The following is a 20,691-nucleotide window of genomic DNA, read 5'->3' as shown; positions in this document are numbered from 1 at the left end:
AAAGAGGTCCATTTAAAAATATAGAAAAATATATAGAAGTCATTGCGGAAACACAAGTTTCAAAATTTTAATAAAAAAGAAACACCGGGAAATACCAAGCTAAACCGCGGCTGACACAGCGGTTCTCAAACATCAACCTGTAGTACATAATCATTATTTGCGGTGGTACGCACAACATAAAAAAAACACAAAAACACAGCCAAAATCAGCAGGCTTCTCTGTTCCAAAATTGAAAATATATTCACCACAGTTTGCTCTCCTACATACAGAGTTTTGGTTGGCTTTCAAGTACTTAGATTCAAAATGTGTATACTCAAAATTTTAATTTCATAATTTATTTCATAATTATTGTGGTTTATTTTTTAATAGTAGGGGAGCAAAGTATGCTAAATGTGCAATCACTCGAGCACTTTGGGGACCTATTGGGTTGTAAAGAGAAGGTCCTAAAACCAAAAAAGTTACCTAAGTAAAGTTTTCCATTTTAGTGGGGACTTTCCATTTTTAATTTAATTTTCCATTTCCAACAATCGTCTTTTTCGATTATAACGACATCTATTCATAATTCGAAAACATGTTTTGAATAAAAGTTACTTAATTTTACGTAAGGATTCCAAATCTGTAATAAAAAATGGGGGCTCCGAATGGTAACGGGTGGAGATTTTAAAGTAACCCCCCACCTCACTGGGTGGAGATTTTAAAGTAACCCCCCACCTCACCTCCGGGGGGGTCGTGTTTGGTGCCATTCGATAGATTTTTCAAAAATATTGAATAAGTGTACTTTGCAATTTTTCGATCTGATGTTCATTTCGCGAAATATCGCGGGATTCGTATTTAAAATATTAAATTTACCCCCACCCCTCTCCGTGGAAAGTCGTGTTTGGTATCATTCGATAGATTTTTAAAAAATATTGAGCACATATTTTTTAGTTTTTCGATCTGTCATTCATTTCGCGAAATATTCGATTTTTTCTTGTGAAACTTTGGGACTCACCCATTTCCTTACGCCCGGCTGAAATATTACTTACCTTATCTTAATCTGACAATTTCGAGTTTATTAAGGATAGATTTTTTTTCGGGCCCCCCTTAACGAACTCCCTGTGTTAAGAGCCAATATATGGTAGAAGTACATCTGCAGGGTACCAGGTTTCTCCCCATATGCTAATCTGACGCGTTCGAGTAACTGCAAAAATCTCCGCTTGTTCTCCCCTACCATAAATATTGCCAAACATCTTAATTACATTCAACTAAAGGCAACTAAAAGATATTGTCTTAATTTCCGATTTCTTAAAGGAAAATTCGCCGCATACTCAATCTAAGAAGTGAAAAACATTTGCAATATTATATTTTCAATATTTTTGATTCACACATTTTGCGGAGTTTCTTAATATGTATTAGAGATAGCTAGAGATTATCGTAGATGATAAGATTTATGTATATAAAAAGAAACTTTTAGATATAGAAAACAAGATCTTTATAAAAAAAACTATTGCATACGTAGTGTCTTTTTTCACTCATGAAATTACCGCACCCGCTTGAGGCTACTTCGGCCAACTTTCCTCATTCGTGAAAAAAGTATGTAGATACTTACTACTTAATGCATAAATTACTATTAAGTTAATTTTGTTTATACAAAATACGAGGCAATAAATGCCAATAACTTGTAATTTGTTTAGACATCGTAAAGCAACCCAAGAAATCGTTTAATTTATTGATCAAATACAAGATTTTAATTTAAATATTCAACCTTTCTTAGCAAAACATACTTAAAAACTTTTAGAAAAAAGAAACCAGATGACCTTCTAAAAATTATTAGTTTATAATATAAGTAATTAATTTAATTTAATTAGAAATTATGAGACAATTTGTTGACAGATAAATTAAGATTTTGAAAACCGATATCATCATTATCCTTATTAAAATAACAAAATAACCAATTGTTGTAGCACGAAAACGAAAGAATAAGATGTACTTACTTAAAAATATGATATTAGAACAATCACTTTTGCATTCACAGAAGACAACAAACTGACATATTTGTTTTGTGGACCTTAAGAAGGCATTTGACAGGGTTAAATTAAATGACAATATCCACTTATTGTATATAAGAGGGGGAATAATCAAAACGATTGAAAATATCGACCTGAACAACACAATAAAAGTAAAAGTGGAACTAACCGACTCAATTGAATCTAGAGAAATTAAACTTATTTGACAAAATTGACCCAATTGAGTCTGGCAATGGGATGCTACAGAGGAATTCCCTGAGCTCTCTATATTGTTCAACCTGATCGTGGATGAAATAATAAAAAAAACGATACCAAATTGTATAAAACCAGCTTAAAATAGAAGAGGTTGAGGAGTGGGGAGCTGTTTGTTTCGAGTTGGTCATTCAGAATTATATCTGTATTTTTCAATTTATTAATTTCCATAGATTCTAATAAAGATAGCTTAAGGTCTTTATTTTGAATATGCAGAATTTGAAACTGTCCATTAAAAGAATGATTATGATCTAGAAGGTGAAGTGCGTATGTAGAAGTGTCTGTTTTTCTATTGTTGAAAGCCCTTTTGTATTCTGCTATCCGTTTGTCAAAGGTTCTGCCAGTTTGACCGATATAAGTTTTCGGACAGTCACCACAAGTTAGTTTATAAACACCACTCTAGTTGTTTTTTCTTTCGGCTCTTATTGTTCTGGCTAAACAATGGCTAAACAATGGCTAAACAATGGCAGTAAACAATGGCTATAACGAACAAACAGTTAACAAAATTTTAAACCAAAAACTCCATAAGAAAGCCCTGAACTTAGTCTATCCACCACCACAGAAAGAACCCAGTACCTTCTGCTCTATCACATATTATTATACTGGCAAAATATCAACAAAAATAGCCAGATAGATAAAAAAGAAATAGATAACACCAGCTTTAAGAACTAACAACAACTTAAGCAAATATATTAAGAACAATAAGAGCCGAAAGAGAAAACAACTACAGAGTGGTGTTTACAAACTAACTTGTGGTGACTGTCCGAAAACTTACATCGGTCAAACTGGCAGAACCTTTGACAAACGGATAGCAGAACACAAAAGGGCTTTCAACAATAGAAAAAGAGACACTTCTACATACGCAGTTCATCTTTTAGATTCTAGATCAAAATCATTGTTTTAATGAACAGTTTCAAATTCTGCATATTCAAAATAAAGGCCTTAAGCTATCTTTATTAGCACTCCTCAACCTCTTCAGTTAAAGACTTTAAAAAGACAAACAAATAGTAATCTAAATCACTTGAGAAAGGCACTCTGCCGAAACAGCTGTAGTCACATAGTTGTACTTAATAAATTTTGTGGAAGTATAGAAAACAAACGTTTTTAATGTTTTATTATTACTATACATATTTTACCATTCAAAAAGTGATTAATAATTTAAGTATATACTGTTTACCATGAATTATTCTTCATAATCCTCACTACAACAACTACTATGCTAATGAATCGTAATATTTACACCATAACCTTCACGACAACATAGTTCATTAAGAAAAAAATGTGGGTTCTCACTTTTATTATTGTGAGAGTTCCCATTGTTTTATTGTTAACAATTCATCGCGAATAAAATTTAATTTAGGGATATATGAAAACGGTGGAAAATGTTTTCATAACAATTTTTTACGCATCTTTAGTACTCCGAGAAATGAATATATTATTATTAAGCGCGTCATCAAGACGGAAAACGCGTTCCAAGATTGCAGCTTTAATTTTGAATACTTATTTTGTCGAGATATTTGGCACACATATTCGTAATATATTAAAGAATGGCGGTACAGAGCCCAATTTGAGAAATATGTTAGTATGTGGAAATTACTATAATTAAATATTTTACAAAAACGAATATATGCCGTCATTAGGAAGAACAAAAAAATACACTTTCTTCAAATAAACTGTTTTATCCCATGCCTAGGTTTTGTGTCCGTGCTAAAATGGAAAACTCAACTTTGATTTGGTTAATGGAAAACTTCTTTTGGTTTTACGACCTATTCTTCATAACCCAATAGGTCCCCAGGACGCTTTAGTAACTGCAAATTTAGCATCCAAGGCTCACCTACTATACATATAGCTAGTCATACCATCTTAATATTTCCTAACCAATAGTGATTCCCCACCAAGTCTTTCTTAGTGCAATAATGAAAGGCCCCTACTCGTGTCCAAGCCCCTCCAATCAAGCTAATACTAGATAAATAGGATAACCAGATGAATACAAGAGTTGATAGTATAGACCCCAACACACCCGTCCTAGTATTGTCTAGAAGGCAAAGTATGTTTGTTGAAAATTTGATGTTCGAAGATTTATTTATCAAAAAACTTGAATACTGTACAAAAGAGATCATGGTGAAACTATAAATAACATTCGTTATGCTGACTATACAGTCATTAACACTGAAAATAATAAGGACCTTTAGACGCTAAAACAAAATGTGCAATACTGGAAAACGGTTTGGCTCAACAACAAACTTAAAATAAAAACCATGGTTATCAATAAGCGGAGTAAAATCATAACAAAGATCTAGATAAAATATAAAGATATTGAACAAGTAGACAAAATGAAATACTTAGGAGTCTGAATTGCTGAAGATCTAAATCTGGAATTAGAAACGTGATCAAGAATAGTGCACACAAAAGCAGTTTTTTTTAAGATGAGGAAATATTTTTAAGATGAGGAAATTTCTGAGTAACCAAAGACTCAATCTGCAAATCTGATATCGGATGGTAAAATGTTATATCCACTATATTCTTCTTTATGGCGCCGAAGCTAAATGTTGACTTAATGACAAGGTTGGAATCTTTTGAGATGTGACTTTTTAGGAGACGTTTAAAAATAACATGGAGAGATCATATTAGGAACAAAACAGTGTTGCACAGAAAGGGAAGAGACAGAACTTTTGATTCCCATTAACAGGAGAAAGACAGGATATTTGGGACACATACTTATAAATAATATGTACGAGCTGGTAGAGGTGACAAAGGATAAAATCAAGAGAAAAAGGGTTCTGGTAGATGACAAACGTCCTGGCTGAAAAATATTCGCGACTGCGCGGTTTAAAGACAGCCACTTTTCAAGAAATGTCGAACATAAAAGCCGAATATCAATCTTAATTAGTGGAGTCGGCACTATAAAAATAAGAATATAGTTATGGATATTATGTATCTGAACTGTAAACATGCTGCTCTTATGACAATAAATTCTGCTGCTCTTATGATTGTGTTAGGAAATTACGACTACAATTACACAATGACTATGGCAGTTTAAACTACGTTCAGCTTGAACGATGAAATTCGGGCGTTCAGAACCGAGTTCAGATAATTTCAAGGATTACGCATGCGTTGTATTATTGCAACATAACATAAAACGCTGTCATAATATAAATATAACTTATTATATTATATTAAGCATAACGATAATGTTAGAATATATTCAACTATAAATTATTAGGTATTTTTATTAGTGTTAGAATGGACACACGCAGTCTTAGTGGGCGGGCCGATTCTCCGAATGCATTAGGCCGATACACTCTTACCTACAATTGCATAAAAGTATCATATTACATACAAGGTATGTGAATGGCAGAACTGTGTGTTAGTTCTGCGTTCGATATTTAGTCTGTTAAAATACATGGTAGAAGAAACACATGTCATAATTTCTTTGTATATTGTAATATTACGGTTTTTCGGTTACATAAACAGCATAAAAAGGGTCATACGAAATGGCGATAGTTTTTTACCTTTTACCATCTATTGGCATTTCTCGGAAGCTGTAGAACGTGAACTAACACTGAGAATTGCATTTCCAAACAAAACCTAAGTTCAAGGATGAACATCAGTCAATTGAACTATAGATTAACGCAGGTATGAGAAATCGACCCTTATAGTAACCTTAAACCAGCAACTCTTAAATAACTATAATAAATTTTAATATTAAAACCTCTTATCTATATGAATATTTTTAATACGGTTCTGTATCAAAAATAACTCAATTCCTTAATATATGAATCCAGTTTTGTTTTCAAAATTCGATCGATGTCATTTCCGCTCTCACAGAAAAGATCATTTCAATAAATTTGACTAGTTTCTATAATGGATGTTTTTCTGCAGGAACGTTGGTGATTTATCAGATGTATTACCATAAAGAATCACCGAATAACGTCAAATGTTTTAATGAAACCGTCCTCTAGAGTAATTAATTCACTCGTTCTAAGATAGTTTTTGGTGTAATTAAGTGTTTATGTAAATTTATTTCGGTTTGGAAGTAGGAGCAACTGAGGAGTATTTACGGTTGAATGTTTATATGGGAAAATGTTTTTTATTCTATTTTTTTAAATTAAATATTAATCAATTGGTTGATCTCGGTTCAACTAATGCTACTGATTATGTTCAAAACAAGAGAGCTAAAAGGAACTACAAAGTTAACGGGGTTTTATTGTTTCATATGGTCAATGGACCTCTAAATATGATAAAACCGCAGAGTGCTACCATTTAAAGTGGTGCGTTTTTTGAGGAAGAGGTGAATTAGTCCCTAGGCACAAGGTACATTAGGGTAATATCTATGCACTTTTGGTTCAAACATGCCTACAGAAAAATTATTCCAGATTAAATTTGCTATCGAAATATCACCTTTTAAAGTAAAAAATATTTTTTTTTCAAAAATGTATTCAAAAAAGGCAAAATAACACGAAAGAAAGCAATTTTGTTTTTTGTCCCATAACTTTTTTCCACGGGGATACATATAGGTATAGGCATTGCTTCACAGAAAAAACTTCTATTTATATTCCTAAAAACTATTCTTCCTCTTTAAAAGGACGTTAGGTAGAATATATTACAAATAGAGGGAGAAAAAATATACTCGTTCAAAGGAGCCAAATAAATTAATTACATGGGAGTCAAAATAGATGAAAATGGTCATAAGAAGAAGATAAAGGCAAGAATACCTAAAGGAAATAAAAACTATGGAGCATAACGAACATTAATGAAATCAAAATACGTCTCCAGAAAAACTAAAATCAGAATTTACAATACAGTTATCAGACCTACAGCATGCTAAATATCGGTGCTGAAAAAGTCAGAAACAGGCCTTTTAGAAAGATGGGAGAGGAAAATGCAAAGGGCAATATATATGGAGGTGTGAAAGTGTAGAAGTCAGTGGCGAAGTAGAACCAATAAAGAATTGGAAGAACTACATACTATATAAAGAGCCAACGATAACGGACAAGTAAATTACAGAGAATACGAAATTTGGGGCACATCGAAAGAATGGAAAATCAAAGAATGCCAAAAATGGTACTCTCTCGAAGACAAATACAAAAGAAAGATGGAACGCAGGATGGAGATGGCAGGACAAGAAAAAGATGGAACACAGTGTGTACGAAGACCTGAAGAAAAGTAACATTGAGAGATGGAAAGAACTACCATTGGACAGAAGGATATGGAGGGAAGTAGTGAAGGAGTTTATAAAAAGATTGAAGTGAAATTAAATATGAGAGTAAAATAAAATGTACATAATCAGAAATGTAAACGTTTTAGTCCTAGATCTACAAGGCCTGTTGAGCTTAATTAATAAATAATAAATGTTTTGTTATAAATGAGATCAGATGAGACTTTCAAATTCTTGGATGCTTGTGAAATACTAAAAAAATAATGATTCTACGAATATATGTTCCTATTTCCCCCACAAGTCTATATAAGGAAGACAGGTGACATTTTTATATCGTCCGAAGCTACCGGTAAACATTTAGCTAGAATTTATGATCACAGCTTTAATTTGCGGTTATTAGGTGATGTAAACAAGTTAAACTAGAAAGATTCCAAAAACTAATCCTACACTTTGCTCCAATATTGCATGGGATTATTCCCATAATTAGATGCCGTCGAATCAGTATGGAAATTTTTTGATATTAATATCGTTTATCGTTTAAATGCTAATGTTATGTTAAATTAAAAATTTAAATGGTAATAAAACTACTTGTCAATATCAGTTGGAGAGATAAGCGCCTGAGAGGTAACTTTTAAGAGATAGGTTTACAGTTAGTCTGTAACATATTTTGTACAGGATTTATTTTTCTCACAATGTAGATAAAATAGACCAGAAATAGATACATTTGAATACACTTTAACTAAAGAGATTTAGAGAAAGAAATTGTTCATAAGATTTAATGTTAAAATTATCATGAATATGAAAAATAAAATAGCATAATCAGTAAGGAATGTGGCTTCAAATTGAATACCAAAAATTAAAAATTTATAAAAACAAATAAAAACAATAGGGAATAGAAATTAACTGTATATAACTGGTAAGCAAGCATTTGAGAGCTCAATAAGACTCTGTCTATTGAGCTCTCTCTACTAAAAGACACCACAATAGAAGCGGTTAATGATTATATATATTTGGGACAGATTATAAAAATAAATAAGGAAAACCAAACAGCGGAGGTAAAAAGAAGGGTCAGATTAGCTTGAACAGGATTTGGAAAATTAAAATGGGTCCTAAAGAATAAAAAAATACAACAATACTTAAAAACAAGAGTGTTTGACCAGTGCATACTCCCAATTCTCACATACGCATGCCAAACATGGACCTTGACCAAGGCAAACATGGATAAAATAATAAAGACACAAAGAGCCATGGAGAGAGCAATGTTAGGAGTAAAATTGACAGACAAAAAGCAAAACAACTGGGTCAGAAATAGAACAAAAGTCAAAGACGCAGGTCAACATATAACCAGGCTAAAATGGAGCTTCGCAGGTCATAACGCTAGACAAACGGACAATAGGTGGAATAGCACGATACAACAATGGAGACCATGGACAGGAAAGAGAGCAAGAGGACGACCCCAGATGAGATGGGGAGACGACATTAAAAAGATAGGAGGAACGCACTGGAAACAGAAAGCACTAAACAGAAGCGAATGGAGGAAACTGGGGGAAGCCTATGTTCAGAATTGGACGAATTAAAGGGCAAAAGAAGAAGAAGATTGAGCTCTCAAATGAGCTCAATAGACAGAGTCTTATTCGAGCTCTCAGAAGAGGTCTCTTCTGAATTAGAGACTGTGGGAATATAGACGAGACAGAGGAAGGCTCCAAATGAGATATAGGCAGATGATATCAAAAAGCACGCGGGCTCTATGAGGGCTCTATCTCCTAGGTGGATGAATGTAGCGACAGATAGAAAAGAATGGAAAAGTATTGAGGAGGCCTATGTCCAAAGATGGACCGAAGAAGGTTAATTTGATAGATAGGAGCTGCTAGTGATGAGCGAGACTGGTCTTGGTCTTGCGGTCTTGGTCTTGGTCTTGCAGCAAGACCAAGACCAAGACCAAGCTTGCAAGAACAAGACCAAGACCAAGACCGAACCTTGCAAGACCACGCAAGACCAAGACCAACCTGCAAGACTCTTGCACTTTTTTGAGAAAAATTGGTTTTTATTATTTAACTTTATTTTTTTAGTTCAATAATATATACTGACATTGTAAGAAACCTTAAACAATATCGAATTTTTAAAATACATAATATTTTGGTTATATTTTTAAGTCGTTTTGATTAAGTCAAACGGTTTGCATTTTCTCAACCTTCAAAGCATCCAGAAGGCAAGTTTTCAAACGGCGACAGTTCAAGGACAATTGAAATTACTTGTAAGACAAAAAAATGTAATTATAGATAGGGTAATCCATTAAAAAAAATGCAATTAAAAACGGTTTTTATGTACCAGTAGTTTTCGCTTTTTTGTCTAATAAAAATACTGACACTTATTTAAATTCTTTTCGCATAATCGAGGAAAAATGTAGGTAGTTAAATTTAAAATTAATACAAAAAATATCAAGCTATATATGTCAAGCTTGGTATCGCAAAATCCAAAGCTTAGGTTCAGTTTCTGAATATAATGACAAAAATTCCGATACTGGGAAATTTTTAAAATTATTTTTTGGATTAATTTTTTACAATCAACGAAAGTTGGAAGTTGAATTATTTGTGAAAATCCCGGATGACAAACGCGTAAAGAATTTTACTGATTTCATAGTTGAAAACTATTTGGAAGAATCTAGGTTTTCCCCAGAAAGGGCCAGTACTACAAATAGTATGTGCCGCACTTGAAATGCATGCGCATCATTTCAGTGTGTTTTCAATTCTAGTTTTTACTACCCACATCCGAATATTTTCAACTTTTTAAATGTCATAATGGGTATTCAATCCAAAAATATGTGAAAATAAAAAGTGCGAGTAACTCGTGTTACGAGAGCAATGTAGTTTAAATAAAATTAAAGAACTGCAAGATAACAAATTACAGAATTAAGCGTTTATAACTCCCCATTAGGTTTAGTTATTATGTTATAGTATTAGGTATAGAAATACGTATGGTAAATATGTACGTATTTACTAAAAAGTATGTTTTAGTTAGTTTATAAAAAAAGTTAATTATATTAAATAAGGATTAAATAGAGTAAAAAATATTTGATTTTTGTGTTCTCTTAAAAAAATTTAATTTATGTTCTTAAATTTGACCCTCGTAGGATAAATACTACAGTGTTCGAGTGAAAGGAGTAGATGATTATATGTTAACAACTATAAACCGTTTATCCCCTTTCGTAAAATCTGTGAATTGAGGGTCCCCGACCATTTGTGGCACCTTTAAGAAGCTCTTTTTCTTTAACATTTTATTAAAATACAGGGGCAATAAACAATAATCCAGATTCAACACGTGGTCTGAAGGCGGGCGGCAGGTATCGACAGCATGCAAAACACAACGTGACAAAACCGAAGGCCGGCAATTGCAACAAGGGTTGTAAATGCAGGTTTTTCCTACTGATAAACATTACCATTATAAAAATATACTCTAATCTCTTTATATAGAGAGAAATAATTAGGTCATTAGGTGAGTGTATAATGTTAAAATTGGTATCCGTTTGAAACTACATTCTACATTCTGTTAAAATTTTAAAGCAAAAAATAGTTTCATTCTTCACATCTTTATTTATTTCAATGTACATTTAATTCGAAATTGTTTGGTTCAAATGATTACTACCAAAAAAGCAAGACCAGCAAGACTCTTGCAGCAAGACCAAGACCAAGAACAAGACCGGCTAGTGCAAGACCAAGACCAAGACCAAGACTGCCTTTTAGCTGCAAGACCAAGACCAAGAGCAAGCTTGCAAGAACAAGACCAAGACCAAGACTAGCCTGGTCTTGGTCTTGTTCTTGTTTTACTCATTACTAGGAGCTGCCAATATCTCAACCGATATTGGCAAATATTAAGCCCTAAGGGGAACATAGTGGGTAGAAAATTCAGTAATAAATATCCCGTAGGGGAGTATTACAAATTGCTTTCCATATTAAATATAAAATGCTTATTTAAAATGACTATTTTAATGAAACTGATGTTAAATCGAAGCATGTTATGTTTACAGTATTCTATGAAAATCAATAACTTCGTAGTTTTTGATGTTTTCCTTTACGATATAATAAAAAAAATATTAAAAAAAAATATTTTAAGAAAAGCGTTTCTTTAATATGTTTAATTTTGGTCACATTTTTTCATATTTTTTGATTTTTTACTTTTTAGTCTTACACTGTTCAAACATTAAAATATATCGTCATGTTTATTAAAATATGTATAAAACATATGATGTACAAACATGAAAAGTAGTCGGAATCGGCAAAAAATTTGAAATTTTATTGTTTATTTATGAAGCATAACGTAAACAATTAACGTAAAAAGTGAAATTATGTATAGTTCATATAATTAGCTACAATCTGTAAAAGTTTCAAGTTTCTTCATTGTAAAAAACAACAGAATTTAAGCATTTTCCGTTAAAATCATATTTTTATTTAATCAATTAATAAACAAAAACATTTTTTAATGACTATTCGTGTATTGTTCCCGCGAATGCATATGTCTGCAAATTTTTAGTCATTTGCATTGAAAAAAGGCAGTAAAATTAACGTCCAAAGATTTGACCCAAACGATTGAACTAAAGAAAAGCGTTTAATTAATTAATACGACAAAACGAATTCTAATGTTAATTGTAGCACAAAACGTCTCTACCGGTGGTTTTTCTAAGACTACGATAAAAACACGAATTTTTTGAATTCGAGTTTAGGTTGAAATTTTGTTTCGTATATTATATAAACTTTATTGTTTATTTATGAAGCAGAACGTAAACAATTAACGTAGAAAGTGGAATTATGTATAGTTCATATCATTAGCTACAATCCGTAAAAGTTTCAAGTTTCTACATTGTAAAAAACAAGAGAATTTAAGCATTTTCCATTAAAATCTTTTTTTTATTTAAACAATTAATAAACATAAAAAAAATTATTTACTATTCGTGTATTGTTCCCGCGAATGCATATGTTTGCAAATTTTCATTCATTTGTATTGAAGAAAAGTCAGTCAAATTAACGTCTAAAGATTTGATGCAAACTATTGAAGTAAAGAAAAGGGTTTAAAAAAAAGATTTTTGGTGCATAAAAATACGTAGATATTGGCCGAAAAGTTATTATAATAGTTTTCCCCATTATTTGAGACAAACGTACTAACAAGAAAACCATTTCTGATGAAAAAGTGTAAGTACCTAATATAAAGTCCAATCACGTCCCGTTATTACTTATTCGATTGATGTTGTTTTGTCAAAGGTGATTAATGTGATCAAATACATGATACATAAGGCAATCCCAAGAATGCACAAAAATACTGAAAATATAGTTTTTTGTTTTAAAATGTGTAATAAAATCTTCAAACTCTCGCTATAATAGATGCAGTTAAGATTATATCATAAAATAGAATTATAAAAACTTATAATTGTAAGTATACTATATATTATAATGATAATGTATAATTATAATTATAATGGTTTTCGTTCGAATGTACCTACCAAAAAACTATAGTTTAGATACTTTTTCCATTCGCATAGAATTATGTACACTTTGAAGAACTATTAACAGATATAAACCAAGGCGACATTAACCCATTAACGAAGAAGAAAATAATATATTAGAAGCATTGGAAGATAACACAGAACACTCAATAAAAGAAGAAGAACTAGTAGAAACAATAAAGACGTTGAAGTATGTAAGAGCTCCTGGAGTGGATAAAATAACAACAGAGACAGGGCCGCGCCGTCCACGTGTCCAATGTGTGCGGCGCACACAGGCGCCAGCAATTAAGGGGCGACACTAGAGTTGTTAAAAAAATTTTACGCCGGTAAAAACAAGACTTACCCATTTACCGACCTTGCTACCCTATATAACTCAACTTCAAAAGTAAGCAAATTACGTATTGATTTATACAATGTGCATAAACAAAAAATCCTGTACAGACATGCAGCCACCAAGCCACCGGTCCAGCAGAATTTATGCTTTAAAGCCATTGTACAAAAATGTGGCAGAAATTTATGATGCTTTATGTGATATAACACATTCAGATAAATCTGATCTTGATTCAAAATATCAAGCTAGATGTTTAGGAGATAAAATATCCACATTTACATTCATTTTCTCAGTCCACATATATGATATGGTATGAAGTTCTGATGAAAGTTAACTTCGTTAGCAAAACTTTACAATCAAAAACAATGAATATGCAGCCTGCGTTAAATGCTTTATAAGAGTTAAAACAATCCTTGCTCGGGTTTCGGACAGATAGCAAATTTAATTTTGTTATTAACACAACAAATGAAACTGCAGAGAAACTTAATGTGGAGCTCAGATTTCAACCAGCCACAGCTACGGCGTCGGAATAAAAGCATGCAGACAGTTCTATTACGAACATAAAGACGAACTGCTTTTGGATCCTAAAATGTCATACACAGTTCATTTCTTTTATTGTGTTCTCGACCAAGCATTGATTACAGTCAATGAAAGATTTTCCTTATTGGAAAATCATGTTGATTGTTTCAGATGTTTATATAATTTGAACAACATTACAGAAAACTCACATTTAAAACTTTTTTGTTTGTAAAATTTCAAAATTTATATTTTTAAACGAATTTACTGCAGTTTACCCAAATTTAACAATAGCTCTTCACATTTTGCTCAGTCTGCCCATATCTAACGCCACTGCTGAACGATCTTTTTCTAAATTGAACTTAATTTTTATAAAATGTATCTACTATATAGAGTCGTCAGTATTAAATGAAAATTGATATTCACCATATTATAAAAAGATTTTGCGAACGGAAGGCGCAAAATTTTTTTTATAAAATAGCTATTTCATGTTTACCTATATCTTTAGTTTTTTATGTGATTACGCCAAAGATTTATTTTTATTTAATTATTTTAACTAACTTAATTTTCCGGTTGAATGTGTGAGAATTTTTAGTTATTTTTGTTTGGTTACAATCAGTAACGCACCTAGTATTTGCTTCTGGGGGTGTTGGCTTCGGCACCGAACTTTTTTGTATTGCTTGTGAAAGACAAGTTACATATTCTTACTTTTCTTTATATATTTTTCATATGCCCTGGAGGGGATTTTAACCCTCAAACCAATAACAATTTTGGGCTCCATTAAGTGTTTTGCACACAGGCCACAGGCGCTACCACGTGCTAGCGCGGCACTGAACAGAGATATTAAAAAACATGGAAAAAATGGAGAACAAGTATTAGGTAATAAAAAGAATGAATAAAATAAAGAAATAATAAAAAACAAAATTTTCTAAAACGCGTAGGAAAATCTAAATAATAAAGAAGTAAAAAAAGTGTGAAAAAGGAATAAGAAAAATAAATGTGCTAAAAAATGCAAAAAAAATGGCAAAACAAAAGGAATGTGGTAAGAAAACATACATAACTTATAATTGGTAAATCATTATAATAAACCTTATTTTCAGTGTATTTCTCTGTCAAAAGACAGACCAAAGTGGACAAAGAATAATTAGATATCAATGAACAATTAAAAGAATGGAAAATCTACATTTTTGAATTATTTGAATATGAAAGAGCAGACGAATACAACGATTACCATAACAGATCGTCAGATCGATATATAACAGTGATGGCAATACAAACGACAAACGATGGAAAAGCACTTGGTCCCGGTGAAGTGAGAACCTAAATACTAAAGTTTTTGGGTGAAAATGGGATTAAAGCAATGTGTGGTATTTATGACACTTGTATATTACTGATTGGCTTAAGTCGACATTTGTCACAATTTCACAATGCCAAAGAAATATCGTTCAAAGACATGCACATACTCTGAGATATAATACGAAACGAAGACACATTGAGAGAGCTAGTAGACGTAGTGAGATGACCACGTAGATCGGATGGAACATGAACGTATTGCAAAATGGGCGAAGATACAGAAGCACAACACCAAGCGACCCATAGGAAGACCCAGAAAACGATGGTAAGAGAGCTGGAGCTCCAAATCGCAGCAGAGACTCCAGAGACTGTAACAGAAGAAACAGGACAAAGTCCTATTAAAAGAAGAAGAAGACATGCAGTGATTATCGGGCACTACGTCTGATGAGTCACATTTTGAAGATTTTCCAGTGAGTAATACACAGCAAATTATATAGGATATTAAAGGAGAGAATTAGCAGTACTCGATTCGGATTTTTGAGTGATTTGGATACGAGAGAATCCCTGTTTAGTATCCAAGTACTGATACAAAGATGCAGAGATATAGTCCGTCCACTATAACTTTTCCCATGCGGTACGATTCATTTTCAATAAAATTAAGTCAAAACATAAATTGAAACGAACGTCGATGTATATATACATTTTTTATACTGTATACTATACAGGGTGTCCCAGACTAATTTACCCACGCTATATCTCTTAAACAAAGAGAGATCTTCGAATGGGACAAAAAGTGATCTAATCTACTTGTAATACACTTTAATATGGCGTACAAAAAAATCATCCCCTAAATATTCATCCCTTAGTTACAACCCCTAACTTTAATTTTTTTAATAGCAACCTGTATATTTTTTTATAGTTTTGGGTGTGGTATTTTATCGTCTATTCAACACATTATTTAAAAAAAAATCGGTTCGTAAATAACCAAGAAACTATCAGTTTATTTTTGTTAATTGTGTGTCCCAGACTAATTTATCCAGGCTATATTTCTTAAACGAATAGAGATTTTCGAATGGGACAAAAACTGATCTATTCCATTTGTAATACACGTTCATATGGCATAGAAAAAATTCATCCCTAACTTACGGGTGCTATTTAAAAAAAAGTCAGGGGTTGTAACTAAGGGATGAATATTTAGGGGATAATTTTTTTCTACGCCATATTAAAGTGTATTACAAATGTAACAGATCAGTTTTTGTCCCATTCGAAAATCTCTATTCGTTTAAGAAATATAGCCTGTATAAATTAGTCTGGGACACATAATTAACAAAACTAAACTGATATTTTCTTGGTTATTTACAAACAGATTTTATTTTCAAAAAATGTGTTGAATAGACGATAGAAGACCACATCCAAAACTATAAAAAAATATATAGGGTGCTATTAAAAAAATTAAAGTTAGGGGTTGTAACTAAGGGATGAATATTTAGGGGATGATTTTTTTGTACGCCGCATTAAAGTGTATTACAAGTAGAATAGATCAGTTTTTGTCCCATTCGAAAATCTCTCTTTGTTTAAGAGATATAGCGTGGGTAAATTAGTCTGGGACACCCTGTATACTACACACATCGGCGTACGTTTCACTTTCTGTTTTGACTTAATTTGATTGAAAATGAATCGTATCGCATGGGAAAAGTTATAGCGGACGGACTATATAGGTATATTATATGTATATCAAATGTATACATCCGCGCAATTGATTTTGAGAAGTCTTTTGGTAAGGTGCGACATAACAAAGTGCTAGAAAAAAAATTAAAAACAGCTGGTGGCAAAAAAGTTGGACGATAAAGATTTACGAATCTATACTGGCATCCAGTAACAAAAATACACAAGTCAAACAAAAACTGCCGGATGAAATTTATATAAAAAAAGGAGTGAGACAAGGCTGTATATTCTCGCCTCTGTTCTTTAACTTGTAATCATAGGAAATATTTAAGGAAGCCTTAATGGAGAGAATAGAAGATATTCGTGTGTATGTCTACATATGAACAATATTAGAACCTTAGCTCTTATCTGGCTAATTGTAGTGAAGACATTCAAAATTTAATAAAAAAAATCAATCAGACATGGATTAAAACTCACTGTTAAAATTACGTACAAGATGACGGTATAAAAGTCGGATGTGCAGTAGTGGACAAAATGGAGAAAGTCGTGTATCTCGGCAGTAATATCAATGCTAGTCAATCAATCAATCTCATAATCCATATTACCTTCGCGTTCGAATGACATATTGTTATAGGTACTTTTCCACTGCCACTGTATGAAGTGGAAGCGTGGACACATGAGGAGGTTATGCTTAAACGCTTGGAAACTTTTAAGGTACCTATGGGTATACGTATACAGACTACTAATAGTGGGTAGACAGAGTTAGAAATTAGGAGGTCTTCAGACGGCTGAACCAAACAATACCACTGGCCAATCTAATAAAGAAACGTAAACTGAAACAATATGAGACACCCTGAAAAATATCAACGTTTGCATCTCATCATTATTATAAGATCCAAGAGAAACGTAGTCCTAGTAGAAGATCTTAGCTCAAAAATATAAGATAACGGTACGTAAAATCGGGTACCTACATCATTATTCAGGGTTCCTGTAAATAAAATCACAATATACCCAATAGCCAACATGATATCCGACAATCGATAACGGTCATAAAACTAGAAGAATATATTACTTATATATCAACATGATTACTAACTTTGCCGCTTTATTTCACTTATATTTTGTCCATAGTTTAAGTGTTTCACTTATATTATAAAACTAGTTTATCCTGCTTAATATCTAATACCACCGTGGAAAAAGTCTCTGTATGGATTCTGGAGGCAATTAAATGCGAAAGGATTAATCATCTCTTGGAAAACATTTTAGGAATTGAACGGAGCATTCTAGTTTTAGCAGAAATTGGAAGAAAAGGCGGAAATTTAAAAAAGTATACACTAGTTATCGCTAACATTTGAAAAAAGTGAGATCATAAATAAAAACCCGAAATAAAAAAGTCTATTTGTAATGAACTCATTAATTAAAAGAAACCACAATGAAAATGAGCATGGATAAGACGTAATAAAATAACTAAAGATAAAATAGATAACATTCATTTTACAAAAAAGTCTATCATATGTAACAATAATCAATCAAGTTATTACCGGCAGCAATCATAGCATGTTGTCAACAAATATTTTGCACTGGATTTAACTGATAAATAAAATAAATATATACTTGATGTGGAAATGCCTGATAGCACATATTTTATGGCAAAAAATTTCAACAGTCGTTATAAACGACTGTTCAAAACCGAAAAATGATCAATATTGAAACCTTCCTGCCCTGTCTTGGCTCTACAATAATCTCTAAAAATAATATGACCATCACTACAAACTTCGAACAGAATATTGACGAGCTTCTAACACGATAGTTTGTATGACCAGCTAAAACGCGCCTTAGCTGGTCATAAAAACTGTGTATCAATAATTTTCAAATGTAGTGTAGAACTAGATAAAAAAAAACTAAAACAAAACCAGCGTCAGATACAAAAAATAGAATAACAGAGACATAATACTAGATTAAATTATAGTCTAGTATTAATATCTAACCTATGCTACATATTTATTATTTGTAAAGTATAATATAGATCAAAAAAATAGTAGAATAGCATTTATAACGAAACCTAACAATTATAAATAATTGGAAAGAATTACATATAAAAAACCATGTGTACCTACTCAATTTATTTCGAATAAGTAAAAAATCTAGGCTACTAAATAAAAAAAATCATTGAATATTAATTCTACCAAGGAACTAATTATTTACTAGAATTTAATAAATAATAGATGACTTACACTAAAGAATTTATCAAGAGAGTAAAACAACCGGTATAATAAACTGAAGTAAATCTATATTCTTACCGAAACAAATTATTTACACAAGACATTCAAAAGATTGTAGAAGGATAATTTGTAAAATTACAAAATTTTGGCGCAGTCTGCTCCCCTTATTTCTTTCTTTTCAAATTGCAAAATATATAACAAAATTTAATGTAATGTAGTGGAATAGCTTTTAATATTATTATTAAACTTTCAAATAAGTACTAGTTTTTCGGGATATATTATGTTTTCCCAGTTTACCTTATAATTTTCTAAAAATCAGTAACTATCCAATTGATGATAATACAGGTAAATATTTGCCTGTCACTATTTTTCTTATAGAGACTTTCATGTTACAGTTAATTTAATATAATCAAATAAGCTATCCTTAAAGAAAATCATTACAGGAACTTATCACCAAAATACTGTTAACAAGATTAAAAGTAGAGAGCAGATAAAAAACGTTGTTTAAATTTATTTTTTCTACAACCGTGTTAAAAATGCAATTTTTAGCACTCCATACGAGCGTTAAAAATGCTAGTGCTTTAAAATATTTTTAAGGCACTGCAGTTCGTATTGACCGTATAGGCAATTTTGATGTAATGTCAAAAAAATATAAAAATGGAATGTCAGTCAAGTTCAAGTAAAAGTTTTTGTAGATATTCTCCTGTAATTACTTTTGTAGAAAAATTATTGTATGCTATGCGTGTTCAGAAGTAGATTTTTAAGGCACTCATGTGAATTTTTACATGCGTGCCTTAAACGTGTACTTTTAACACTTATATCATAAATAACTATTAATTTTTTTGTATTAAATCTAATAGCTTAATCACTATCTCTTAATTTCAATTATTTATACCTATTATTCATAAAATGAATTGTACAATTAATTGAGATTTAAGATATGTATTTTTTATTATAAAATCTAAATAAAGAAGAGTAGACGAATATTTAGAATTTTCTCAGGAACATACAAAACAACTGTAAATATTTGATTCAATTTGTGTAGTTTCCATGCATATGATTGTTGTCATTGACAATTAAATTTAAAATAATTGGTACTTACATCGTCATCCTCTAATTGTCCATACACTTCAAGCTTATCGATTCTAATTGTCCCTTGAAACGGATAACAAACAGTCCCTTGCGAAATTTCAGTATTCGACCATACCGACACCTCAGGCTCTCTTCTGCTACCCAATCCTGCACTCCTGACGCACAAGCTGAATTCCTGCGGGATCAGTACACACGTTTCCATCTCGATAAGTCCTTAGCACATAATACAGTCCAAAAAAATCACTAATATATTAATTACTTAAAGTTTTTTTTTGTGTTATTTTTATTTGTTTTGTTTTAAATTTTCGTGATACTCGTGATTTTTTTCGCGATTTGTTTTGATATATTGGCCGCCGCAGCCTTGCATGAGTGGCACTGAACTAGGCACTAAACTTGACCCTCAGATCTTGAGTCTAGCTAATCCCCACCTCCCCATACACGTGGTTCTACAGGTACAGTCTCCTTCTTATGGCAGGTGCTTGGCAAACTTAAGACGGTGCTCGAGCGCGCAGTACCTCTACGGTACGGTGCGATATACATTTTCAAGTTCTTGTTGACTTTGTAGTTCTGACCGGATATTATAAAAAATATGTATCACTCGGATGATACAGTAATTTTGATCGTGAGCAGTAATGACGAGCTTTTTTACCGATGTCAGTTTC

At 31.9% G+C, this 20,691-nt stretch overlaps 1 protein-coding gene across 1 annotated transcript in view; it reads right to left on the bottom strand.

Moving 5' to 3' along the window:
• Positions 1-20,423, bottom strand: part of LOC114326976 (zinc finger protein 250-like) — a 343,951-nt gene extending 323,528 nt beyond the window's left edge. The window contains exon 1 of the mRNA XM_028275467.2: positions 20,040-20,423. Coding sequence (XP_028131268.1) covers positions 20,040-20,231 — 192 coding nt within the window. The 5' untranslated portion in view covers positions 20,232-20,423. The remainder of the gene's footprint in view (positions 1-20,039) is intronic.
• Between the last annotated feature and the right edge of the window lie 268 nt (positions 20,424-20,691).

Source organism: Diabrotica virgifera, chromosome 1, assembly GCF_917563875.1.
Source record: "Diabrotica virgifera virgifera chromosome 1, PGI_DIABVI_V3a".
In the NCBI taxonomy this organism is placed as follows: domain Eukaryota; kingdom Metazoa; phylum Arthropoda; class Insecta; order Coleoptera; family Chrysomelidae; genus Diabrotica; species Diabrotica virgifera.
This window is presented reverse-complemented; position numbering and strand designations above follow the sequence as displayed.